Consider the following 26,588-nt stretch of genomic DNA (forward strand, 5'->3'; position numbering starts at 1 on the left):
AAGTAGTTAGAATCTGCATTTTATTTGTTTTCATTGTAAATAGATATCATTTTTGGAATCATACGAGCTGTTTTATTAATGAGCACAAAGGTGAATGAAATGTCCACTCCTCTGTGTGAAGAACTCCAAAATCCTGCAAGCTTTACTGTTCAATCTAATAATAATAATGGCTTGGATTTATATAGCGCTATTCTCGCAGTGACTCAAAGCGCGTACAGAGACCATTATTCATTCACACCAGTCCCACCAGTGATGGTAAGCTACGTTGTAGCCACAGCTGCCCTGGGGCATGCTGACAGAGGCGTGGCTGCCTCTGTTGGCATGAATTAATTTAACTAGTAATTCAAATTTCAAATTGATTGTTTAGTATACCTGTTAAACAGGTGGTGCTCAGGTATCTGATAGAGATCTGATACAATTTTCAATAACAGAATATTAACTATCTCTGATCATTATTAATCATTATCTATAGCGAAACTGCCATAGCCCAACATTAGTGGTACCACGTGCCTGAAGTTTCTTGTTTACTGTCAACACTTGCTCAAACTCTCAAAGTCATGTTCCTCTTTTGTTGTTGCTTTTTTGTTAATTCGTGTTCCTGCTTCATCCCTACAACGACATGAGAGGCAGTGGGTGGAGACGGGTGGAGACAGTGAATGAAATCAGCTGTGAGAACAAATTAAACAGGCTCAGGGTTCAGGATTGCCTCTTTATTTCCTGTTTGTGACACATGTGGAGCTTTCCTGCCGGTTCCTCTCAGGACTCTTCAGCTTTCACCTCAGGAGCAGATTTCTTATGGCAAAAATCTGTGAGGACAGAAAATCAGAGGAATTTGACGTCTGTGAAAATCATGTGAGTCTCATTTCTGCACCCAACACAGGAATCAGCTTCCAGCTCCTGGTTCTTATTGAGGAACGCTTCTCTGTCTGATAGGCCTGGGGACTCTCACTGTAGTGTGCTGTGGTGTCTAACTGTAGTGTCCTCTGGTGGTGTCTCATTGTAGTGTCCTCTGGTGGTGTCTCACTGTAGTGTCCTCTGGTGGTGTCTCACTGTAGTGTGCTGTGGTGCCTCATTGTAGTGTCCTCTGGTGGTGTCTCACTGTAGTGTGCTGTGGTGCCTCATTGTAGTGTCCTCTGGTGGTGTCTCACTGTAGTGTGCTGTGGTGTCTCACTGTGGTGTGCTTTGGTGTCTCACTGTAGTGTCCTCTGGTGGTGTCTCGGTGTAGTGTGCTGTGGTGTCTCATTGTAGTGTCCTCTGGTTTACGTACCTGAAACTCCGTCGTAGACGTACGGTTGTTCTGTGGGGAATTTCAGACACTTGGCGAATTTGTTCAGATGCTCCTGATAGGCTTTCTGCTCATCTACGTCCCGATGCTGACCGTCCTTCCCTGTCACACACACACACACACACACACACACACACACACACACACACACACACACACACACACACACACACACACACACACACACACACACACACACACACACACACACACACACACACACACACACAGCTCAATGAGATGACATCATCACTTAGTTTAACAGACCTGTGTGGTATTGTGTATCACTTGGAACTGCGGTGATGTGTTGATAATTTCATGGTGTTCCACAAGCAGTGATGTTACTATTTCCAAACCAGTAATCAGATTAAAGTTACTTCTCCTAGTTACTGTGTTACTAATGTAGCGTCCTTTAGGACGAGTTTCTTGTCTGAAAAGCCGCTTTATAATGAAACTGAACCCTGCCGCTCCTTCATTCTCCTCCAAACGGACGGACACACACACACACACACAGTGCATGCAGTCACCTGACCCGCCCCTTTTTCCCCTCTCAGCCAATCACAGGCCAACTCACTGTGTTCAGGTGACACAAAAGAATCGGAGCAAACGTCACTAAACAACAACAAAAGACTACAACGACATCTCCAGGTCAATAAAAACCAGTAATAGTAAAAATCTGATAATAAAACCATGAGTCACATATAAACACAACAAGAATGAAGGTCAAAGGTTAAATGTGTATCAGCAGGAGGTCAGGAGGCAGGTTGTGTGTGTGTGTGTGTGTGTGTGTGTGTGTGTGTGTGTGTGTGTGTGTGTGTGTGTGTGTGTGTGTGTGTGTGTGTTGTGTGTGGTGTTACTGTAGTTCAGCAGGTAGCGTCCGCTCTGAGATGCTCTGTAAACCAGCAGCAGACAGTTGGGGCAGCTCTTGTAGACGTCGATAGCAGCTGATTCATTGTAGTGCTGAATGACTCCATCTGTGTCTTTTCCTGAAACGCACACAGCAGACATCACACTGCAACGTCTCGATCGTCTGAAACATCTACAGTTGGACTGTGCGTGTGTGTGTGTGTGTGTGTCGTACTGATGACGTCGCTGTGCAGTGTGAGGGTCTCGGACTCGGTGAAGGTCATATTTGCGCGGTACTCGGTGCAGGACGTGGTGTTGGAGCTGGGGGGAGAACACACACCGTTCACATGACACAGGGAACCGTGGAACCTGGACAAGCTTCACGGCGAAAAACTCACAGGTACACGTTCTCCTCGTCGAACTCCACCGTGCTGTTGTCCAACTGTCTGAGCGCCACGTGGGAAGTGGAAATATTCCCAACCAGCTCCTGATCAGAGTCTGCTACCGACCAGACCAGAACCCAGTCGCCCAGCATCTGAAGGGGGATGAAGAACCATCAAGACAACAGATAATCACTCAAAATACAAGACAGATAAACACTGCAGTGCCAAAAGTATTTGCTCGCCCGCCTTTGCGCCACATGACCTTGAGTGACCTCTTGTTAAACCAGAGGGTTTAATCTGATGTGGCTCCACCGTCTGAAGCTTGAACAGCTTCAGCTCTTCCTTCAAGCTTCATGAATGTTTATTGGGGTTTTTTTGTCTTTCAAATGTTTATCTGTTGTGACATTTTCACATGTCACAGATGTAGTATCATCATATTGTTAGCCTGCCTAAGAGGGTAAAAGGAAGAAACACATACGACATGAAGAATAAAATGATTCGTGCATATTCAAGCGCACATATATACAATCACATGTATAACAATACATATCCTTCCCACAATGCCTTGCACCCCTTTAAATAGTTACCCCCCCTTAAGTAGTCCACAAAGACTTCACATTTTACGTGGAGCACTATTGACCCTGGTAATCATCTTTTCAAAGGCAGCAGTCTCTGTCATGAGTCTTGACCACTCCACCAGCGCTCTTCCAGCTGCACCATTTTGAGCCGAGCCACGACAATAGAAGTGGTTATTGACAGCTGGAGTTCTGCTTTGGTAAGGCCTGGTGGCACTGGAGCCTTATCCATTAACAAACACTTGGTGATTCTGGTAATGGTCATTTAAGCCAAAGGTTTTTCAGAACCACCTTCCAGAGGGGCAGTACTCTATGGCATGAAGGAATGTGCCCAGGTCTTTATGGCATTTGCAGCATTTACTGTCCTGAGCGATTCCCATTTTAAACAATCTCAGTGGTGTAGAATAACATCTGTGTGCGATCTTATAGTGGATGAACTTACTCCTTGCATCTCTTCTAGCCCAGCCTGCATTAGAGATCACATCCTGTAATACTTCTTCACTAATCTCATCACCAAGATCCCCCTGCCACGTTAGTCTGAAGTTTTCACCCTTTCTTGTTTGAATAAATTACGTCTTTCTATAAAACAGTGAGGCAGAGTGCAGATTATGATGGGAATTGAGAAATTCTTGAACCTTCTTTTCTTCTTCCTCTGGCCACTCCAATCCAAAAGTAGAACTCACACTACTCCTCAACCGTAAATACTTCCAGAAATCCACTTTATCTGGTAAAACATATTGTTGCAATTCTGTGCTTTTTCCCATTCCATAAAATAATCCGTAAACATAGGATTTTATTGTGTGAAGATCCTGTCAGAGATGGTTACTGGTCTCATCATGGAGACATATTTATATTGTGGAACGACTGCCATCTTTATAATATTACTTTTCCCCCTCAGATTGAGGTTAGTCAATTTCAATTTGTCCAAATTTGTCTTAATTTCTTGAATTAAATGAGCTGCAATAATAGAAAATATATTTTCTAGATCCGAGCATAATCTAATCTTTGGATATTTCATTCCGGATGAGATAACCTGAAGCTGAAATGTAGAGATTACTGATTGGCTACACCCTTTGCCAATTTACTTTATAACCTGAAAATTTTGAAAATGATTTAATTATTGATAAAACATTAGGAGGTGGACACTATAGGGTCTTTGATAAGTAACAAAATGTTATCTGCGTCCAGAAACATTTTGTGTTCCTTCTCCCTTGTGACACTCCTTTAATACCAGTTTCTGTCCAAGTTGCAAAGGCCAGGGACTCGAGGAACAAGGTAAAAAAAAGAGAGGACTAAGAGGGTCTCCTTGTTTAGGCCAAAAGAAGGGCGAGGTCAGTCCATTCATCGTTACTGTCGGCCTGGGATCTGAATAGACCATATTCACCTCTTTGATAAAACTTTCCCCAAATCCAAGTATCCCAAGCGTACGCCGCAAAAAGTTCCACTCCACCTAATGAACGCCTTGTGGGCGTCTAAAGAGAAGGCAGCTGTTGGGGTGCTTTCATCTGGATTAAGCCGTGTGAGGTGTTAAAGGGGTCGAGCGTTATCTGAAGATGATCTTCCTTTAATGAATCCCACCTGATCCGAGTGTATTAAGTGTGATAGAACACTCTCTGGCCTCATAGCCAGGAACTTCGTCAGGATTTCACAATCCGCAATGATCAGACTGATCAGGTCTAAAACTTCCTGGATCAGTGAGAGCTTTATCTTTATTAGCGATTAGGAGAAGAGCTGGAACAGTCTCTGTTCTGTCAGGTGGAGGTCAGGACTCTGCAGGACAGTCAGATGGGACCATCCAGGTCTATATGGACCTACTTGCGTTGCGGGGCCGCCATGTTGGAACAGGAAGTGGCCGTCTCCCAATGAAATAGTCCAAAATGTCTTGGTCTGCTGAAGCTTTCAGAGTTTCTTTCACTGGAACTAAAAAAGCCGAGTGACTCGATGAAAACCAGCAAATCTGGTGATCAGGAAGTTTGTTAACCTGAAGATCCAATGAATTCTGAGTTGCTGCTATTCCCAATCATCGAGGTGATTGATCTGATACGCCTGTAGGCCATTGAAGTGATCGGAAGACCTGAGTTCAATGATTTGGAGAGCCGAAGAAACACTTCATGGCTCAAAAGGCACTTTGACATTTGGCTGGTTAAGCTTCAATGTTCATCAATGTTAGTATTTATTTCAATGAGAGATTGCAGCAAGCTGAAACGATATAAACACGAGGTGAAGTCACGGGAGGGTTTTACTCTGAAGACTTTCTCACCTCGTCCTTGTCTCCCCGTTGAAACTGTTTTGCCAGAGCTCCACAGTCTTCCGGCTCTGTGTCGGAGACGACGGCCCCCAACAGCAGCAGCAGCAGCACCGCCTGTTTCATTGCACTCCTCATCTTGCTCTGAGGATCGAATCAAACCCACCTCAGTGTGTCTGCTCTCGTCAGGACCAGCATTTATACCCTTCTGGTCCCCCAACCCCCCCAGCGTGGGGTCCAAAGTGTGATTGTGTTTGTGCACAGAGTGAACTCTGACTGAGCGTGTGATCGACAGGGATGATTTATTTACTTATGTTGAGTGATGAAAGTTCAGACAAGGATGAGAGATATTTGATCCTGATACTACACTGTGTACACACACACACACACACACACACACACACACACACACACACACACACACACACACACACACACACACACACACATACACACACACACACACACACACTGGAAACTAAACTCTGGAAACAGTTGTTTTTCCACCCTGTTTGGCCCTGTTTACACCAACTCTGATTTCAAGTGAAAACAGAAAACTTTTGTGGAATTTTGGGTTCCGTTCATGCGACAACGATGGACTTGCACTGAAAGCTTTTAATCATCTGTCAACTAGAATGTCCATGTTCTCCCATTGTTAATGTTTCGAGTGGATTGTTTCTGCTCGCACCAACTCGTGGGCCACAATGCCAGGAGAGCAAGACTTCATCCACTCCGACTTGGTGTCACAGTTCTATTTATTTTCTCTTGTCTGGTCTTCCTTAATGTTTCCTGATGTACGGTGTCGAGTCCCGGCCTGTTCACTGTCCTCCCCGATTACCCCGATCACTGCCTCGTCAACAGTGAGACGCCACCGCTCCGGCCAGGAAGTAACTTTAACTAGTAACCACTCTGACCATGGAAGTAACTTTAACTAGTTACCGCTTCTACCAGGAAGTGACTTTAACTAGTTACCGCTCCTACCAGGAAGTAACTTTAACTGGCCACTGCTTCGACCAGGAAGTAACTTTAACTAGTTACCGCTTCTACCAGGAAGTAACTTTAACTAGTCACCACTCCTACCAGGAAGTAACTTTAACAAGCTACCGCTCCTACCAGGAAGTAACTTTAACTAGCCACTGCTTCGACCAGGAAGTAACTTTAACTCGCGAACACTCCAACCAGGAAGAAACTTTAACTTGCCACCGCTCCAACCATGAAGTTACTTTAATGAGCTCCCGCTTCAACCAGGAAGTAACTTTAACTAGCCACCGCTCCAACCAGGAAGTAACTTTAGCTAGCCACTGCTTCGACCAGGAAGTAACTTTAACTAGCCACTGCTTCGACCAGGAAGTAACTTTAACTCGCGAACACTCCAACCAGGAAGAAACTTTAACTTGCCACCGCTACAACCATGAAGTTACTTTAATGAGCTACCGCTTCAACCAGGAAGTAACTTTAAATAGCTACCGCTTCGACCAGGAAGTAACTTCATCTAGTAACCGCTCGAACCAGGAAGTAACTTTGACGAGCAACCATTCCAACCAGGAAGTAACTTAAACTAGCTCCCTCTTCGACCAGGAAGTAACTTCATCTAGCCACCGCTCGAACCAGGAAGCAACTTTGACTAGCTACCATTCCAACCAGGAAGTAACTTCAATGAGCCACCACTCCAACCAAGAAGTGACTTTAACTAGCCACCGCTCCAATCAGGAAGTAACTTTAACTGGCCACTGCTTCGACCAAGAAGTAACTTTAACTAGTTACCGCTTCTACCAGGAAGTAACTTTAACTAGTCATCACTCCTACCAGGAAGTAACTTTAACCAGCTACCGCTCCGACCAGGAAGTAACTTTAACTAGCAACTGCTTCGACCAGGAAGTAACTTTAACTCGCTAACACTCCAACCAGGAAGAAACTTTAACTTGCCACCGCTCCAACCATGAAGTTACTTTAATGAGCTACCGCTTCAACCAGGAAGTAACTTCATCTAGTCACCGCTCGAACCAGGAAGTAACTTTGACTAGCAACCATTCCAACCAGGAAGTAACTTCACTAGTCATCACTCCTACCAGGAAGTGACTTTAACCAGCTACCGTTAATACCAGGAAGTAACTTTAACTAGCAACTGCTTCGACCAGGAAGTAACTTTAACTCGCTAACACTCCAACCAGGAAGAAACTTTAACTTGCCACCGCTACAACCATGAAGTTACTTTAATGAGCTACCGCTTCAACCAGGAAGTAACTTTAAATAGCTACCGCTTCGACCAGGAAGTAACTTCATCTAGTAACCGCTCGAACCAGGAAGTAACTTTGACGAGCAACCATTCCAACCAGGAAGTAACTTAAACTAGCTCCCTCTTCGACCAGGAAGTAACTTCATCTAGCCACCGCTCGAACCAGGAAGCAACTTTGACTAGCTACCATTCCAACCAGGAAGTAACTTCAATGAGCCACCACTCCAACCAAGAAGGGACTTTAACTAGCCACTGCTCCAATCAGGAAGTAACTTTAACTGGCCACTGCTTCGACCAAGAAGTAACTTTAACTAGTTACCGCTTCTACCAGGAAGTAACTTTAACTAGTCATCACTCCTACCAGGAAGTAACTTTAACCAGCTACCGCTCCGACCAGGAAGTAACTTTAACTAGCAACTGCTTCGACCAGGAAGTAACTTTAACTCGCTAACACTCCAACCAGGAAGAAACTTTAACTTGCCACCGCTCCAACCATGAAGTTACTTTAATGAGCTACCGCTTCAACCAGGAAGTAACTTCATCTAGTCACCGCTCGAACCAGGAAGTAACTTTGACTAGCAACCATTCCAACCAGGAAGTAACTTCACTAGTCATCACTCCTACCAGGAAGTGACTTTAACCAGCTACCGTTAATACCAGGAAGTAACTTTAACTAGCAACTGCTTCGACCAGGAAGTAACTTTAACTCGCTAACACTCCAACCAGGAAGAAACTTTAACTTGCCACCGCTACAACCATGAAGTTACTTTAATGAGCTACCGCTTCAACCAGGAAGTAACTTTAAATAGCTACCGCTTCGACCAGGAAGTAACTTCATCTAGTAACCGCTCGAACCAGGAAGTAACTTTGACGAGCAACCATTCCAACCAGGAAGTAACTTAAACTAGCTCCCTCTTCGACCAGGAAGTAACTTCATCTAGCCACCGCTCGAACCAGAAAGCAACTTTGACTAGCTACCATTCCAACCAGGAAGTAACTTCAATGAGCCACCACTCCAACCAAGAAGTGACTTTAACTAGCCACCGCTCCAACCAGGAAGTAACTTTAACTAGCTACCGCATCGATCAGGAACTAACTTTAACTAGCCACCACTCCGACCAGGAAGTAACTTTCACTAGCCACCGCTCTGACCAGGAAGTAACTTTAGCTAGTCACTGTTTCAACCAGGAAGTAACTTTAACTAGCAACTGCTTCGACCAGGAAGTAACTTTAACTCGCTAACACTCCAACCAGGAAGTAACTTTAGCTAGTCACCGCTCGAACCAGGAAGTAACTTTGACTAGCAACCATTCCAACCAGGAAGTAACTTAACTAGTCATCACTCCTACCAGGAAGTAACTTTAACCAGCTACCGCTCCTACCAGGAAGTAACTTTAACTAGCAACTGCTTCGACCAGGAAGTAACTTTAACTCGCGAACACTCCAACCAGGAAGAAACTTTAACTTGCCACCGCTACAACCATGAAGTTACTTTAATGAGCTACCGCTTCAACCAGGAAGTAACTTTAAATAGCTACCGCTTCGACCAGGAAGTAACTTCATCTAGTAACCGCTCGAACCAGGAAGTAACTTTGACGAGCAACCATTCCAACCAGGAAGTAACTTAAACTAGCTCCCTCTTCGACCAGGAAGTAACTTCATCTAGCCACCGCTCGAACTAGGAAGCAACTTTGACTAGCTACCATTCCAACCAGGAAGTAACTTCAATGAGCCACCACTCCAACCAAGAAGTGACTTTAACTAGCCACCGCTCCAACCAGGAAGTAACTTTAACTAGCTACCGCTTCGATCAGGAACTAACTTTAACTAGCCACCACTCCGACCAGGAAGTAACTTTCACTAGCCACCGCTCTGACCAGGAAGTAACTTTAGCTAGTCACTGTTTCAACCAGGAAGTAACTTTAACTAGCCACCACTCCGACCAGGAAGTAACTTTCACTAGCCACCGCTCTGACCAGGAAGTAACTTTAACTAGCTTCCATGCCAACCAGGAAGTAACTTTCACTTGTCACTGCTTCAACCAGGAAGTAACTTTATCTAGCTACCATTCCAACCAGGAAGTAACTTTAACTCGTCACTGCTTCAACCAGGAAGTAACTTTAACTAGCCGCTGCTCTGGCCAGGAAGTAACTCTAGTGAGCTTGCCACCACCAGTGACGCTGGTAATGTATTACTTAATAACGTGTGGTCATAATGATCACATTAATTAGTAATATGACCATTTTTCACTAATGAGTTATCTAATGCGTTACTTTTTCCACACCAGTAATAAGATTAAAGTTACTTATCAAAGTGATTGTGCGGTACTTTTCTAGCCTCCCACAGGATGTTGGAAAGGAGGACGAGTTTCTTGTAGGTCAAGCCGATTTATAACTGAACAGGCTGAGGTTTACCAGGCTGCTCTTCCATTCCTTCCCACACACACGCACGCACGCACGCACGCACGCACGCACGCACGCACACACACACACACACACACACACACACACACACACACACACACACACACACACACACACACACACACTTGACCCACCCACCTTCTCCAGTCTCAGCCAATCACAGTCCAAACCGCTCTAACGGCGCATTCAAGTAACAAAAGAAGAGGAACCAACAGAACGTCATCAATGAACATTTCAACTGCATAGATGTCCCACTATTTTTGTAATTTTCCTTAGTAAAAATATATATTGATGTTTCAAAAACAAGTAATCAGTAAAGTAACTAAGTTACTCGTCAGCCCTGCCTCCCAGTGTGTTGAAGCTCTGTTGACTCTGTCGACCCGTGTTTCATGTTTGGACCATGAAAAAAACCTTGGTGAAGTGGTGAGTGTTTGGGTCCTTCTTCTAACACTGGGAGCTCATTGGGAAAACAAGGACATCGAAACACATTTTTACACGAAGGTCATATTTCACACCACCATCTATCATTTCAGAAAAGATTCAGGTTTACATGCCAACATTCTGAAAATGGTGTCAGTTTCCGTGGAAACTCAGAAACTGTGGAAACAGTGTAGTTTTCATGTTGGTCCACTAGTTGGCGCTGTTGTTTGTTTTTGTAATGAAACAACACATGCATGTCTAAAATGCTTTGAAAGATGGATCAATGTGTTATTAATATACCTGATATACTTTTTGTTTTCCCTAAACTCCAACTGTCATTTCAAGTAAACAAACCACAAAACACACTCATGAATTAACTTGGTTATAATGTAAAGTGAGAGAACTTTGCTCCTGAATAATTCTTTAAACCGTTATTTGGGAATCAAAGATTTTTTTAAATGGAGGGAGTGGAAATGTGAAGGAGATCAGACAGATATGGGGGGGCAAGGTTGTGAAGGGCCTTGGATGTTAACAGAAGGATTTTGAATTGAATACGGAACTGAGCCACTGGAGCTGTTGGAGGACTGGAGTGATGTGGTGGGTGGAGGAGCTATTGGAGGACTGGAGAAATGTGGTGGGTGGAGGAGCTGTTGGAGGACTGGAGTGATGTGGTGGGTGGAGGAGCTATTGGAGGACTGGAGAAATGTGGTGGGTGGAGGAGCTGTTGGAGGACTGGAGTGATGTCATGGGTGGAGGAGCTGTTGGAGGACTGGAGTGATGTAATTGGTGGGTGGAGGAGCTGGTGAAGGACTGGAGTGATGGGATGAGTGGAGGAGCTGTAGGAGGACTGGAGTGATCTGATGGGTGGATGAGCTGTTGAAGGACTGGAGTGATGTCATGGGTGGAGGAGCTGTTGGAGCACTGGAGTGATGTGATGGGTGGAGGAGGGAGTTACAGTAATCCAGGCAGGAAGTAACGAGGTTGTGGACTAGGATGGCGGCATTGTGGGGGGTGGGGCAGAGGTGGAGGTGATTGATGTTTCGTAGATGGACGTCATTATTAATGTGAGATTGGAATGATAGAGTGCTGTGGAGGATGACCCCCAGACTCTTAACCTGGTTGGGTGTGAAACGGCGGTGTTGTCAGTGTTGATGGAGAAGTTGCTGGTTCTGGATAAACTGGACTTGGTGCCAATGAGAAGGGCCTCAGTTTGATTGTTGTTTAATTTCAGGGAATTGAGATTGAATCAGGTTTTCAGAAATACAACGAGCGAGGGAGGAGGGTGGGAGGGTGGGTGAGGGTTTAGTGGTGAGGTAGAGCTGGGTGTCATCCGCGTAGCAATGGAAAGGTTTGTTAAATTTACGGAAGATATTGCCGAGGGGAAGGAGGTAAATAATGAGGTGGAGGGGCCCCAGGACAGAGCCTTGCTCTGGGGCCCTGTCGTTGGAGTCAAAGAAATTTGCGTGGTTATTCGTCTTTTTATCACTTTATTCAAAGTTCAGGCAGAAGTTACAGATGATCTCACAACGGCATGTCGACCAGTTCGTCTTCTTTACAGAAAGCTGCAGAGACACAAACACACAGGAAACACTCAGTTCTGTCCTCAATCATCCCGCCGGAATGCTTTCAAGGTGACGCACCTTTGGCCTGGTCGTACTGGAACTTGGCCTCTCCTGTGAACCCGAGGCAGCTCGCCTGCTGCCGGAAGCGTTCCCGATCTTCGTCCTTCACCGTGCTGGAATCTTTGGCTGGAAGCAAAGACAGAATCGTCGAATCACAGTGTGCTAAGTAAGCCTATGTTCCCGTTTCCTGATCAATTCTCTCGTACCGTAGAAGTAAAGAGCGTTAGTGTTGATCTCGTTTTCCGTCTGGATGTTGAGCTTCATGAACTGGAACAGTTGATTGAGGTTTTTGGAGCTGGTGTTCCCGGCAATGACCCAGCAGCCCTCACAGGTCGGCAGCAGCTCGAACACCGACGTGAAGTTCCCAGCTGGAACCGAAATCATATCAGCAAAACATCTGCGGCAGGTACCGAGAACTTACCTCAGACGCCGGAGGCTGCGGACGGAAACACTAACAAGATTTTAAAGAGAAATTAAAGAACTACAAAGAAGGAGCCGATGAACTAAAAAGATCCAAGAAAACATTTAAAATACATTGTAGAGAAAGCCCCACTGTCGCCCATCAACCCCCAATTTATACTGTATACACAATCCAGACACACCTTCACGTGAAAACCATTGTCTGGGAACGTTTCTGAAAACATGTTGAAACTTACCTGCCATCACTGTTTTGTCTCCTTCAATCTTCATGTCGACTTTTAATTTATAACAGGTTCCATTTCTGAAAGAAATAGGAAAAGTGACACGTGTGTGTGTGTGTGTGTGTGTGTGTGTGTGTGTGTGTGTTTGTGTGTGTGTGTGTGTGTGTGTGTGTGTGTGTGTGTGTGTGTGTGTGTGTGTGTGTGTGTGTGTGTGTGTGTGTGTGTGTGTGTGTGTGTGTGTGTGTGTGTGTTCTGCTCACATCTTCATCACCTCATCCATTGTCACCATGTTGTCGTGTACTGTCATGTTGATTTCAGATTTCTCGGTGACCGCCAGCATGTCGTTGAACGTGTCGTGGCCCGTGTAGCCCAGCAGCAGGTTTCCTGTTCCCTCCATCTGCACAGCAGCACCGGTCGGTCAGAGTTCACTCAAAACACCCTCAATACTCCAAGCAAACTTATTTTCATTCATTCCAATCCTGCCACCGCGCCGAAAACAAGCAGCCAATCAGAAACAGAGGATGGCGAGGCTTTACAGGGTCCTGGTTGCCATGGTAATCATAAGTACCGTTTAAATTCCATTAAAAGTGTGAGAAAAAGACCCATGAAATCACTGAAAATCTCAGGTACAATAGCAGGCAGGTGGAATTTAAACTGTAATGATTTCAAACAGACAGAAGAAATGGACGATGGAAAGACTTTTACCAGATCAGAGTTTTACAAAACAACTGAAAGAAAAATACTGACAAAAAATTGCAAAAGATACGACCGACAAATAACAATAATGAAGTGCTTAGCATGTTTGCATGTTCTCCCTATACTGTACATTCATCTGAATACAGGTTCCCCCCTGGACAGTTGAGTAGTCCATCTAACTACCAGCCGACCGGCCGACCGTCCAACCTCCACCTGTTCTTCTCACCCCTAACCCACCACCTGACCTCTGATCTTCTGTTGGACTCAAACCAAACTCTCTTTGAAGTCGAGTTTTCCAGACAGCAGATTCAAATTCGTGTCACCATCAGTGACCTCTGACAGAAGCCGACGTTCAGCCAAACACGTGACCTGATGAGTGACCCGGGTTGACCCGAGCCGGCCCGGTCGCGGCGGCACGGTGATGCTGAGCTGTGAGGACGAGAGAAGAAGTAGAGGAGGGTTTTACCACAGATTGGTCAGCCAGAGACAGCGGCGTGAGCAGCTTCTTGCATTCTTCGGCTGTCGGCGCGATCGGCGTAGTCGGCACGGTCGGGTCGGCACCGATCAGGCAAAATGCAGCGAACAGGATGTGACAGACGAGCAGCTGGTTCATGATGTCAGCGGTAGGGAGGACAGTGTCGAGTCTCCGAGGGGCGCTGGGTTTTATACAAGCTACCGGAGCCGTGGGCCGCTGGTGTTTTTCCACGATTACATAAAAACAGAGCGGGTGTTGCTCCACAGTCGGGTCAGCGCCGGCACCAAGGCAACCCACGTGTTCCCCCAGCAGGCGACACAAGGCACCGGGTTTGTAGGTTTTTCATGAGGAAACCATGAAGCTGCTGCATCAATCATTCACTCATCTGTTTGATCGCCCTCGCCCACCAAGGTCGCACAAATACAGCATGCAGCGAAAAGTGGGTCAGGAACCGACTGAAACCAGCGGGACTCGACCTCTGGTGCATCAGCAAACCGGCCAGCGGCAACATCACGCAGAGGAGGAGCCGCACACATGCCGGCGCTAAAGCTAACGCCAAGAAACATCTACAGGACAGAACTGAGAGCACAAGAGAAAAAACTCAAAGGGGACATTTCCTGTTCTGTTTCCCAGCTTGCATTGCAGTCCCAGGGAGCTGATGAACTGTTTGCAGCATCATTTTGACTCTGACATGACGAACCGTCCTGAGGTGGAATCCTGACTGAGTCTCTGTCCTCTCGAGCCAAACGGCCTTTTTTTTAATACCTATCTGTATTTTGTTCTCCATCCAGCTGGATGGATATGCTCGGCGCTGCCCCAGAACTACACCAAACCCATAGAAGAAGACCCGGAGCATGAAAAAAAAACGTGAAATGGAGAAATCCACCATGTGGCCTTTTTAAAGTGACGAGCATCAGCAGCTCCTACAGCTCCACCTGGAGCAGGTAGTCCGCCATGTTGTTGTTGTTGAGAGACGTCACGGAGAGGGTCGCGGGGTTATAGGTTGAGAGGCACGGCGATGACATCATCGTTTTAGATTAATGTGAATCTTGTCCATCCGCTCCTAAAACCCTGTGCTGTGTGGATGATGGGACAAAAAAGACAATTACATGAAACGATGTTGTCGTGGGGACAGGAGCTGAATGTCAATATTAGTTTGCAGCTCGCCACATCCTCCTCCTTCACTGGGTGTACTGATGCAGGAAAGCATCTCCATCTCCATGGTAACCAGCATGGAACCATAAGAGCGAGAAGAATGTTAGTAAGAAGGAAAGAAGCTCACTGTAGGTCCTTGGGGAGTCTGAACCTCCATCAGTCTAAACCTCTATCAGTCTAAACCTCCATCAGTCTAAAACTCAATCATTAACCTCCATCAGTCTAAACCTCAATCACTAAACCTCTATTAGTCTAAACCTCCATCAGTAAACCTCCATCAGTCTAAACCTCTATCAGTCTAAACCTCAATCACTAAACCTCTATTAGTCTAAACCTCCATCAGTAAACCTCCATCAGTCTAAACCTCAATCATTAAACCTCTATTAGTCCAAACCTCCGTCAGTAAACCTCGATCAGTCTAAACCTCAATCGCTAAACCTCCATCAGCCTAAACCTCTATCAGTCTAAACCTCCATCAGTCTAAAATTCAATCAGTAAACTTCCATCAGTCTAAACCTCCATCAATCTAAACCTCAATCACTAAAAACCTCCATCAGTATAAACCTCAATCAGTAAACCTCTATTAGTCTAAACCTCCATCAGTAAACCTCCATCAGTCTAAACCTCCATAGGTCTAAACCTCCATTAGTCTAAAACTCAATCAGTAAACCTCCATCAGTCTCAACCTCCATCAGTCAAAACCTCAATCAGTCTAAACCTCCATCAGTCTAAACCTCCAAAAATAAAATTAAAATAGAGATAGACCTTATGGTGCATTCTAATGTACTATGGACTACTGAATACTACATTCTGACATGTAAATTTTGCATCTTCACACTAATGTATTTCCTGTTCTTGACATTTTTGCTGATGCATCTAATAAACTTTCTTTGTTAAAAAATATTTCTTCTTTTAACTTAATGGCTTCTTTTCATTGGTGATGATTGTCAATACTTTTATCAAAATCAGCATTTTCACAGCAAAGAATATTTTATTTTTCAATGAGAAGCATGAATAATTTTAGGAATGAAAAATTAGATCGATCAAAGGTCCAAAGATTTAGTCCCACCTGTGTGGATTCTGCCGATATAATTCCTCGGCATTTTGGAAAGAAAATCCATCTACGAATTCTTCCCATCTGCATTTGAAAGCATCAGGATGAGTCACAGTATTATGAACCAGTCAGGGGCCGCCTTTCAAAACGTATATACCACATGGTATGAATTGACCAATCATGTTGTTCGTTACTGGGCGTAGTACAAACCGGAAGTCAGTAGCGTGTTGTTTACTCGAGCCGATACTTCACAAAATTTTGGTGCAAAAATATGAATTTGGGCAAAATCAGACTGTGACAAGTAGTAATGGACATTATACACATATTTTAGAGACTTTGAGCAACACGTCCGCTATTTTTTTCGGGCGTCTTTTTCGAAAATTGAGGGTCCAAATGACGGCTGGACGACTCGCTGCCTAAAACAATGCTTCATGACAACAAAAAAACTGGTTGGTGGTTTGACTCCAGGAAGATCAACAAGCAACAAATCAATCAAGCATAGAATGCAAAGTGTAGTGAAACAATGTATAAATGCCATGAACATATTCCACTGGTGCGTATTGATAGAGGTTCCATATATTGTGCAGATGCAGCGCTGCTTTTCAAACCTCGCCAACTGCGTGTTTGTAAGTCTTTCTTGGCTGCTGAAGTCTGTTTTCTGGTTGGTCGATTAGTTTATCAGTAAAAAAAAAACACTGTTTAGTGTGTGGATACACAATCGCTGTTGCATTGAGTGAAATCACATTTTTCTTTCAACTTTACCACCCCCCAGGTGTGGTTGAGATGGTGACTGACACTCTTCATAACTGTGGAACATGTTGAGTTTCACTCAGAGGAAAGATTAACGGCTCCGACTGAGTCACTTCTGCTCCCGATGCACAGCGGAGGGACGAGTTCAAGCAAACAACAAACAGCTCAATGACAACAGGGCAGGAGGGCAATGAGGCAAAGGATGGTCAGATAGCACGGTTACACAACCCAGAGGTAAAAACACTGACAGAAATAACACGAAAACAAAACAACAGGAAACAACATGAACAAAACAATACATTGAGAACATTACAAATATCCATCTAACAAAGGCGCTTCAGATTACAGTCAGATTTGAATATCCGGATTCTGATTACATTGATTATCAAGCACAGCAGCCAGAGTGCAGTCACATGGTAATTAGATTATAGGAAGTATAAACACTGTGATGAAAATAGTAATCAAAATGAAATCGAAAGCTAATCAGACTTTAGTAATATTTGAAAATGACATGAACACAATAATAAAAACACACTCAGAAGATGATCAGATCACAGTGAGAAATGAGCGGAGAACAATGGAAATGTGACAGAATGACTTCAGTGCTCTGGAGAATGGACCAGTACATCTCAAAGTTGGTTTGGACGCCAAGTAAATACACGCTGACAAGGCTCCAGAGGTTGTGAAGCACGGTGGAGGCAGCATCATGGTGGAGGCAGCATCGTGTTGTGAAGAAGGACAGGAAGGCTGCTCAGTGTTGATAAAAGTCGGATGGAGACAAATCCAAAACAATGTTGGAAGAAAAGCTGTTAGAGTCAGAAGGAGCTAAGCCAAAAGGCGAGGCTCTGGATTTACCGGTCGATCTTGGTTCCTCCCCTCACCTATGGTCATGAGCTTTGGGTCATGACCGAAAGAAGGAGATCCCGGATACGAGCGGCTGAAATGAGTTTCCTCCGTAGGGTGGCTGGGCGCACCCTTAGAGATAGGGTGAGGAGCTCAGTCACCAGGGAGGAGCTCGGAGTAGAGCCGCTGCTCCTTCACATCCAGAGGAGTCAGCTGAGGTGGCTCGGGCATCTGTTTTGGACGTCTCCCTCGGGAGGTGTTCTGGGCATGTTCCTCCGGTAGGAGGCCTCGGGGGAAGACCTAGGACACACTGGAGGGACTATGTCTCTCAGCTGGCCTGGGAACGCCTTGGGGTCCCAACAGAAGAGGTGGAGGAAGAGTCTGGGGCGAGGGAAGTCTGGACATCCCTACTTAAACAATTTCCAAGGTCCATCCATCCATCCATCCAGGATGGCAGCTCAGGCAGCAGTCTGAGTTGTTGTCATCTCAGCTCATTTAATTAATCTCTAATGATAATGAGGTGATTATATGCTAAATGAAAATGCCCTATGCACATAGTGGTGTGTGTGTAAAAGTGTGTGTGTAAAGCGCCCTGTTTGTCATAAATTCCATTAACATTTTACAGACTATTTTTGATTTTCACGGTAATAGTGAAAGTAATGAATTACTGGAAGTAATTTATGAAAAATTTGAATTATTAATGGAAGTAAACTGTCATTTACTCATTAGCAGCTCCTTAAGTAATTGATTAATTACTTAAAGTTAATACATTATCAAAATGAATTTATTTTAAAAAATTACTAATTTGAATAAATTTGTTTATTCATTAAAGGGGGCACCACCAGATAATCTGGAAATAGCTAATACCAAATTATCAGTCTTGTTTGGAAAAAGGTTTATTTAAGTTAGTTAATATTTCTGTGTAAAATACAACAATCTTAAATAAAAGGGAAGGTGTGAGAGCCAAGCACAGACTGTTACAAACCAGTGAATGTCAACAATAAATATACAATAATCACCAGGAATTGTTCAATTCAGCTTTGTTTATTAACAAAAAATTATTAATTCATAAATAATTCATAAATCCTTTCATAAATCAACACATCTAAGTATCAAACGTCATCTAATACTGAGCTCTAATCTACTACACGGCAACACTATATACAACGAGTGTGTGTCTGTGTGAATGGGTGTAGTGACTTCAAATGTCCACCAGAGGGAGACAGATGTCAGATTCAGTGTGATGACCGTGACGCTGCAAGAAGGAGAACTCAATAACTTGATGCGTCCACCAGGTGGCGGTGCCACGAGAGATTGCGATGACCCACGCAGCCACTGGAGGCATTCTGCGCACTCTTTCTGGGATAGCGGGATGTCACTGGGCTTCGTGCACAGCTCTTGAGACATGAGGATTCCTTCCTCAGTGCTCATGAGCATGACGCCCCACGTTTCTTCTGAACCTGTTTTTAATCAAATGTACTGTTGAGGAACTTCTCATATATTGGAAGTACTGCTTGATTGTTCACACACTGTTAGAGCAGCTCAGCTGTTCCTTCCATAGTGACGGGATCAGTCCCCTCATCACCACTGGCTCTGCTTCTCACACTAAATCACTTTTTTAAAAATGTAGAGCTGAATCATCTAGAATCTCAGGGCATTTCTCATGTAGAGCAGGTCTCCATCCTGCTCTTCATTATATTGAATATAATAATCTGATCTATCCTGAGATCAGTCCGACCTGCTTGGTGCTGCTGGATCTGCTTTCTGAGGAAATAAAAGACAAAGTTTACCAGTTATGTGGTGTTTCATTATACTATTATTCAAATTATATAATTTCATGTTATATTCCACAAAGCCACAGAATTCATCAACTTGATAATTAAATTAAAACAGTGGTTTGGAGGCAAAGTTAAACATCTTACCTGTTCCATCGTCATTTCCTGTTTCTAACCGTGAAGCTGGTTTTAATGAACAAGTTCGCTGCTCCACCTTGTTCTTTCTATCCATCTTTCAAACCCACTGACCGACGGCACGGACGTGTTACGTCATCAGGGTGCGTCTGCAAAAAAGAGAAGCTGCCAGTTGTAAACTTTAAATAACGTTTAATTAAAAAAAAAGAAGCTGCCAGTGGAGGGAGGCGGGGGCGTCCCAGGAACAGTGGAAACAGCATGTGATCAACCCAGACATCACACCGGCCCACCGGCCCACCGGCAATTGTCCCAGTATTCCCGATTAGCCACTCCAGGCCTGGTTGGACGAGGGTGAAACATGCTTCCGTGACCGGGGGAAAACCTGAGTTGCGTTTCGCGGCGTGAAAAACACGAGGAGGTCCCGTGAGGGATCAGACGCTTCTTGTGAGGTGTGAAGAAGCGAGGTTCAGGTTGGCAGGCAGGGGAGCTTTCCGCGGCGCTCCGTGGATCCAGGTGAAGAAAGAAGAAAAAAAAAAAAAGGAAAAAGAAAAGTGCTTTTCCACTTGGCCAGCGAGTTAAGATTCCGTCCCGGTCCTCGTGGGTTGACACGTGTCTCCTTGTGTCTCCTTACAAAGTTGTCAGGAAGCAGATTCATGTTGGAGGTGGGTGGGGGTTCGTGGCCCGGGTTCTATACCGGGAAGTCCTGTACTGGTGTCCTGCTGTCTTGACCAATCGGTTTGGAGGAGGCTCCGGTGTTCCGGGGCATCCCGCTTCTTCTGGTGGACGGAGTCGGTGGATCCCCCTGCTGTTGGAGTGCAGTGGTGCAGCTTACAGGAGGGGTTGCGGGGCCCCCTGCTGGTGGTCCCGTGACTAATGGAGATTCTAACAATGCGGTCACCAGATGTTTCTTTGTTCTCCAGAGAGAATTGTCAGATCTGACCCTTCACAATAAGATGTATAAAGTTTTACTTCCTCTTTTGGCAAAATATTTTCTTTAGAATTATCTTTAATCAGAATATTGTGAGGATTTAAAATGAACTTTTATCCAGTATATATCTGTGATTAAATCCAATGCTGATTACAGCAAATTTTATTTTTATATCACATTTTATCTGATTTTAACCTATTTATAAATGTACTGAAATGGATTGGTTATTTATTTCCAAATAAAATCTAATGTTTTAAGAGTTTGATTACTTTCCTAATGAATTGTTTCAGAGGATAATTATTCTTCTATGTTCTATTTTAGAGCTAGGGCTACATGTGTGCTTTTTTAAGCTCTTAGATTTTCATGATAGATTTTCATTTTAGAGCATATCTAAACATTTATAAACAATAACAAACCTGGACACATTTGGAAAATTCTGAACGAATTTCTGTTTGTGTGAATTTAAAAATAACTATACTGGAGAAATGTGAACCTGACCTGCAGCTTTTCAGCCAAATTTCTCCTTTCAAAAGAATAAATTAGAAGAGACGTGACAGAGTTAATAATCAGAAACTCACTGCATGTTGTCTTCATCTCAACATCTTGTCGAAACACTTTAGAACAAACCAGAGCTGACAGTAAGCCAGTCATAAAGCAGGTCTGGCGAAGGGCGATTTAAAAGTTGCCCCAAGACTCTGACATCAAATGATGCTGATTAGTTTAATTTCATGTCACTCTGGTGTTAATCAGTCATTGGTGGAATCGCTACTAAGCCCCGCCTCCTCAGGGCGGCTTCCTGCAGCGCCCCAGGCTGCTCACACACACACACTCTATAGAGAAATCTAGAAATCCTCTTTCATTGAAAATTATCGAGAGAAGATTAAGCGAATACAGTTCAGGGCCCGTTGTTAGTTTGTTGGCATAAATATTTAGACAGAGCTAGAGTATATTAGTATTTTTTATTTACAAAAAAACTGTCCTTCTTGATCCCCGGGAGGGCGGAGCCCTGGCGCCCTCTATAGATCGTTTGCAACTGATGTCACGTTTCCCCTGATCCTCTCCGATTCGCTTGGGTCCGCCATCTTTTATGCATACAGCTGCATAGCAACATATCAACAATGGCGGATTCATGTGATTTTTATCCCAAATTTATCAAGGATTAAATATTCCAGATGAAGCCAGGTATCGCGGTAAGATAGAGGAGTGCGGTGGGGGTTTGACACCTACAGCAATTTGTTAAAATGTGAGGACGATGGAGGCACGTGGCCGAGTGTAAATTACACGGACATCGTGAACTACTTGGTACTCACTACAAGTTCTGTAACGGGGAGACAGATGAAGGCGTACAAAAGCCTCTCCTCATACCACGTTTGTGTGTCAGGATTGGTGAGGAATATTGCAGTGACAGAGACTCTCAAAGAAAGCAAAATAATATTGGCCAGGATAAGTAAATGTGACTTTATTTTCTTAGTCATTTTTTTTTTTAGTACAGTTGAGCCAGAGAGCATGATGATCATAAAGACACGGTGCCTGTACAGAAACCCGTGATGAAATCGTCATCAAAACACATAAATCGGGGTAGTAATGGACAGAGAAACTTTCCCTTCACAATATGCTCTTCACATACTCCTGTGTATTTGTAACTTGCAGGTTTTATATCCGATCTGTACAGATTTGCGAGCCGCCGTCTTTGACGTCTGCGAGTTAATTCTTCGACTTTTGGCCCTTCACGCTGTTTAACAGCAGGTAAAATAAAAAAAACGAGACATTATTGCGAGCAGAATTGTTAGAACACCCGACTAACTGCGCACATAAGTAAAAGTTTTGTGCCTTCCTCAACGGTTACCGCCGTGTTGTCATCAGAAAACGGAGGACCCTAGCGAATCAGAGAGGATCATGGGAAAATCGCCACTGTAGTGACGTCACCTTACAGCAACATGGCGGACGACCTGCTCCAGATGGAGCTGCAGCAGCTGCTCGTTCCTTCAATAAAGCCACATGAGGATTTCTCTAATACTGTTACGACCCAGTCTCGGGGCAAGGACGCGACATAAAAGATTAAAAGGAAGTGAGGAACGCAAACTTTGTCCCAAAACAAACGCTTGACAAAATAAATTAGGTGTCAGTTCAAACGTGGGTTTATTAACAAAAAGACGCCTGATTTCCAGGTAAAAAGGTCTTAAACCAAAGCAAAACCAAGATACTGCTGATACATGCATCGTTACAATAATCACCACGAGAACGCCACCAGTTCTGAGACAAAACTCTCACAAACGAGTCACAAACAGGCCGGGTCCCCTTTCCTCCACCCCTCCTGCACCCTCCTGGCAGGTGAAGAGACGACCAATAGGGGATTGACTCCTCTTGCTGTCTGGAAGTGGGCGGGGCCAGCAGAGCTGCTGTGGAAAAAACAGGACTCTCACACAGAGAGGTACGAACCAAAACAGAAACGCAGGAGGACACAAACAGAACTGAAACATACGGCCAGGGCCGGAACAAATACCCGGATTTCTTCGTGCTCCATGTCTTCCTCTCCGGTTTCAGTGTATCTCTATGGCAGCGTCACAGCGCCACCGATAGGCCTGACATGTGTACTATGGAGTGTGGAAGGAAGAAAAAAAAGATCGACAGGGTGAAAAAGATTGTTTTGGCTCTTGTGGACAGCAACTCAGTGAGGAGGAAGAGAAGAAGAGGAGTGTGCAGCAGAGGGCGCTAAAGCTTCACTGCTGTATCAGCAGCAGAGTATCTACACATACACACACACACACACACACACACACACAAACACACACGTTCAGGGGTCCACACACAGGTATGAGTACCGCAGGTACTTCCTGGTCCCGGGACACTTGTTGGGGAACAGGTGGTTAGAAACTGGGACAGAGCACCAGTGCTTTCCGTTACACCTGGATGGACGCAGAAGTTTTAATATTGTTATCCTCTCTTTTTATCCTCTGTGTGTGTGTGTGTGTGTGTGTGTGTGTGTGTGTGTGTGTCTCACCTTTGGGCCACCCCCTTCACTACAGGGTGTTTACAATCGGTGTCAGGCGGCTGCCAGTAGTTGTACCGGCACACTTTCAAACTGACCCTGCCGTAGTCAGCCATTAACACTCTGATCGCCTGATGTCCTGAACACACACACACACACACACACACACACACACACACACACACACACACACACACACACACACACACACACACACACACACACACACACACACACACACACACAGCCCAGTTAGCATCAGATGAGTTAATGTCTAATGAGTCGCCTCATGGAAAACTTTATAAATAACATTCAATCATAAAACAGTTTGTTGAGCATCACCAACCACAGTGAAGAATGGCCTTCTGTTTCTGACATGCGGAATGAATTTCTGAAACAAGACAATCGGTACGTTACTGATCAATTCACAACTCCAAGAGTCTGAGTTGTTTTCAGTTTCTGCATTTGCCGAGTGACCACAACATTTTCTGAAACAAAAAGCCAAAGATACTGCGTTTTCACTTGAGACATTGTTCAGTAAATGAGGCTTTAATACATACCCCCAAACTCACAGGAGTACGAAGTCTCCATCCAGACACATCGGGTGCGACACGATGAGTGGCAATTGTCAATGGTCACGGAACAGTTGTACTGACCATCACACCTGAAGAAAGACATGGCCGTCACATGGGAGGGAAGACAGGAAACATGGCCGAAACATGGGAGGGAAGACAGGAAACATGGCCGACACACGGGATGGAAGACAGGAAACATGGCCGACACACAGGAGGGAAGACAGGAAACATGGCCGACACACGGGAGGGAAGACAGGAAACATGGCCGACACACGGGAGGGAAGAGAGGAAACATGGCCGACACACGGGAGGGAAGACAGGAAACATGGCCGACACATGGGAGGGAAGACAGGAAACATGGCCGACACATGGGAGGGAAGATAGGAAACATGGCCGACACACGGGAGGGTAGACAGGAAACATGGCTGCATGTAGGAGGGATGACAGGAAATATGGAAACATGGCCGTCACGTGAGCGCCCGCCGGTTCAGGTCGCACCTTGACCGGATGATGTTCAGCAGCCGAGTGGACGAGCCGATCGACTCCGGGACAGTCGGACGAACACCGTCGACACAAACATCAGACTCTCGGTGACTCATCGTCACATTGTGCACCACAATCAGACCGCTGTCTGCACACACAAAGAATCAACACAACTGGACACTAAATAGAGCCACGAGACATGATGCAACAAGGAAGAGGAACAAAACAAGTACGAATCCACATAAAAAATCTGCAGAGAAACAAAAAACGCGACAACAATATAAAACACAAGAACCACAGAGGGACACAAATAACTGAAACAGCGAAACATTTGTCAGTTACCCTGACACGCAAAGCAGCCACAGACTTACAAAACAACAACAGAAAGATTCCAAACCACGACAGAGACACAAAGTAGTTACACAATACAAAAATTAACATGCAAGACATTTAAAGAAACCGCCAATGAAACAAACCACAAAACAACTAAAATAACTGCAAAGACACAAACACCAACAGACACACAACTATGCAACAATAATAAATAAATAAAACTCATAATATTGTACATGGGTGTGTTTGGGGTATGTGTATGTAAGCTCATGTACATGTATGCAGGTAGAACCAGACAAGAGGAGATAAAAGGAACCATATATGCTTCTCATCAATTATATATATTTCAAAACAATGTGAGGGTTCATGTGTTCGCCCATCCAGGGAGCCTGATAATGTCTTGTTGGGAGCTCTGCTTTTTCTTTTTTCTTTTCCCTCCTTCCTGGGCAGCTGCTCTGTGATTTGGTGGGGTTCATTGGTCGACTGACGGCAGCTCATTAACATGTCGGAGAGTGGAGTTGTTACGTGATGCACCTGAACGCATCACTCAATGCTGTCAGCTACGAAGCGAGGTTTTAACTTTTCAACTGCACAGCTTATTTGTTTTCAGAAATACATTTCCGAAGACCATATGTGAGCCGGTGCACGGTGTGCCCCTGTTGAGTTTGGCTCTGGGCAGCTGCCCACTTCGCCCAGAGCAAAATCAGTCACTGCTGATGTTTTTGTGTCAAATATACTTAATAAGCCTTCGAATGTGTCAAATGAAATCTAATCCTTCAAATCAATAATGCTGAAAAACATAGTCGTGGACAAGTTGTCCGGGGTTGCAGGTTTGTGGACGAGTTGTCCGTTCACCGTGTGACACTACGCTCTCTGGTCCAGTCGTAAGAAATGATAACAGTGCGACTGTTTACCTTCAGGGAGGCTGGCGATGGTCACGAAAAAAAAAAAAAGACAACTATGATGATCACCAATTCTCCGAGAGCTTAGCGAGATGGAAATGTGAAACTGAGGTGTCCAAAACGAAGAAAAAAAAACTACACACAAGTAGACAAATACACACAGCTACAGAGGAATGACACAACGACAGACACACAATAAACACAACGAGACAAAACAATACAAAAGAAATGCACAAAAACATCAAAACAAAACAAAACAAGTATTGAGACACAGAAACGGTGAGACAAAACGAGGCAAGAACTCCAGAGAGACGAGGCGAGGACGTTGTACCGCAGCGGAGTCGGTGTTTGTGCTGGACGAGGTCGCAGGTCAACGTCGTCTCTGAAAAACATCACGGCTTCAGTTCGAAGATTCACTTTCACTTAAAATGTATGAAAAAAGAAACTGACCTGAGAGGGAGGACGAGGCACAGGCCAGGACTGACACTGCAACACACACACACACACACACACACACACACACACACACACACACACACAAAGATACGTTAAAGAACTAAAAAGAGACACACAAAAACTTAAATTACACAAATCAAAGAGACAGCTCCAAAAAAGATACAAGTTATTGACAGAGGGTCACAAATAAACCAAATAAGGTACTAAAAATAACAACACAACAAAAAGAGACCCAACATCATAAAAAGCGACGAAACAAAAAAGAAACACAACGTAACAAAAAGTGACAAAAAATACACAACTAAGTTTCCTCACGAAGAGTGAAGACGAGTCTCCTGAAGTCTTCCATGTTCACTCCAAACT

At 44.5% G+C, this 26,588-nt stretch overlaps 3 protein-coding genes across 3 annotated transcripts; all 3 read right to left on the minus strand.

Annotated features, from left to right (window-relative positions):
* On the minus strand, nucleotides 1-5,612 carry LOC308123263 (saxitoxin and tetrodotoxin-binding protein 1-like). The gene is made up of 6 exons (XM_080485672.1): nucleotides 5,350-5,612; nucleotides 2,530-2,666; nucleotides 2,367-2,452; nucleotides 2,143-2,271; nucleotides 1,268-1,387; nucleotides 1-806 (listed from the first exon to the last, which is right to left on the minus strand). Exons 1-6 carry the CDS (start codon nucleotides 5,470-5,472, stop codon nucleotides 757-759), a joined length of 645 nt encoding a protein of 214 aa, XP_080341798.1. The 5' UTR covers nucleotides 5,473-5,612; the 3' UTR covers nucleotides 1-756.
* Nucleotides 5,613-11,880: 6,268 nt separating this feature from the next.
* Nucleotides 11,881-14,238, minus strand: LOC308123124 (uncharacterized protein). The gene is made up of 6 exons (XM_080485415.1): nucleotides 13,839-14,238; nucleotides 12,937-13,073; nucleotides 12,692-12,756; nucleotides 12,242-12,403; nucleotides 12,054-12,161; nucleotides 11,881-11,975 (listed from the first exon to the last, which is right to left on the minus strand). Exons 1-6 carry the CDS (start codon nucleotides 13,983-13,985, stop codon nucleotides 11,935-11,937), a joined length of 660 nt encoding a protein of 219 aa, XP_080341541.1. The 5' UTR covers nucleotides 13,986-14,238; the 3' UTR covers nucleotides 11,881-11,934.
* An 8,366-nt stretch (nucleotides 14,239-22,604) lies between these two features.
* On the minus strand, nucleotides 22,605-26,588 carry LOC308122384 (L-rhamnose-binding lectin SML-like). Its single transcript, XM_080484165.1, has 8 exons — nucleotides 26,541-26,588; nucleotides 26,220-26,255; nucleotides 26,101-26,151; nucleotides 24,550-24,682; nucleotides 24,037-24,140; nucleotides 23,823-23,867; nucleotides 23,489-23,615; nucleotides 22,605-23,393 (listed from the first exon to the last, which is right to left on the minus strand). The coding sequence occupies exons 1-8, from the start codon at nucleotides 26,572-26,574 to the stop codon at nucleotides 23,282-23,284; spliced, it is 642 nt and encodes a 213-aa protein (XP_080340291.1). The 5' UTR covers nucleotides 26,575-26,588; the 3' UTR covers nucleotides 22,605-23,281.

The sequence above is a fragment of the Lipophrys pholis genome (assembly GCF_963383615.2).
Source record: "Lipophrys pholis genome assembly, chromosome: 17".
Classification (NCBI taxonomy): Eukaryota; Metazoa; Chordata; class Actinopteri; order Blenniiformes; family Blenniidae; genus Lipophrys; species Lipophrys pholis.

Excerpts from the sequence above, each read along its gene's own strand:
- LOC308123263 (XM_080485672.1), bottom strand. The coding sequence starts at position 5,472 with ATGAGGAGTGCAATGAAACAGGCGGTGCTGCTGCTGCTGCTGTTGGGG. Across the intron at positions 2,667-5,349 it reads AACGGGGAGACAAGGACGAG|ATGCTGGGCGACTGGGTTCT; the intron begins GTGAGAAAGTCT and ends ATCCCCCTTCAG. Across the intron at positions 2,453-2,529 it reads GACGAGGAGAACGTGTACCT|CTCCAACACCACGTCCTGCA; the intron begins GTGAGTTTTTCG and ends TTCTCCCCCCAG.
- LOC308123124 (XM_080485415.1), bottom strand. The coding sequence starts at position 13,985 with ATGAACCAGCTGCTCGTCTGTCACATCCTGTTCGCTGCATTTTGCCTG. Across the intron at positions 12,162-12,241 it reads TAACGCTCTTTACTTCTACG|CCAAAGATTCCAGCACGGTG; the intron begins GTACGAGAGAAT and ends CTTTGCTTCCAG. Across the intron at positions 11,976-12,053 it reads CCAGTACGACCAGGCCAAAG|CTTTCTGTAAAGAAGACGAA; the intron begins GTGCGTCACCTT and ends GTGTCTCTGCAG.
- LOC308122384 (XM_080484165.1), bottom strand. The coding sequence starts at position 26,574 with ATGGAAGACTTCAGGAGACTCGTCTTCACTCTTC. Across the intron at positions 26,152-26,219 it reads TGCCTCGTCCTCCCTCTCAG|AGACGACGTTGACCTGCGAC; the intron begins GTCAGTTTCTTT and ends GATGTTTTTCAG. Across the intron at positions 24,141-24,549 it reads CTGAACATCATCCGGTCAAG|GTGTGATGGTCAGTACAACT; the intron begins GTGCGACCTGAA and ends GTCTTTCTTCAG.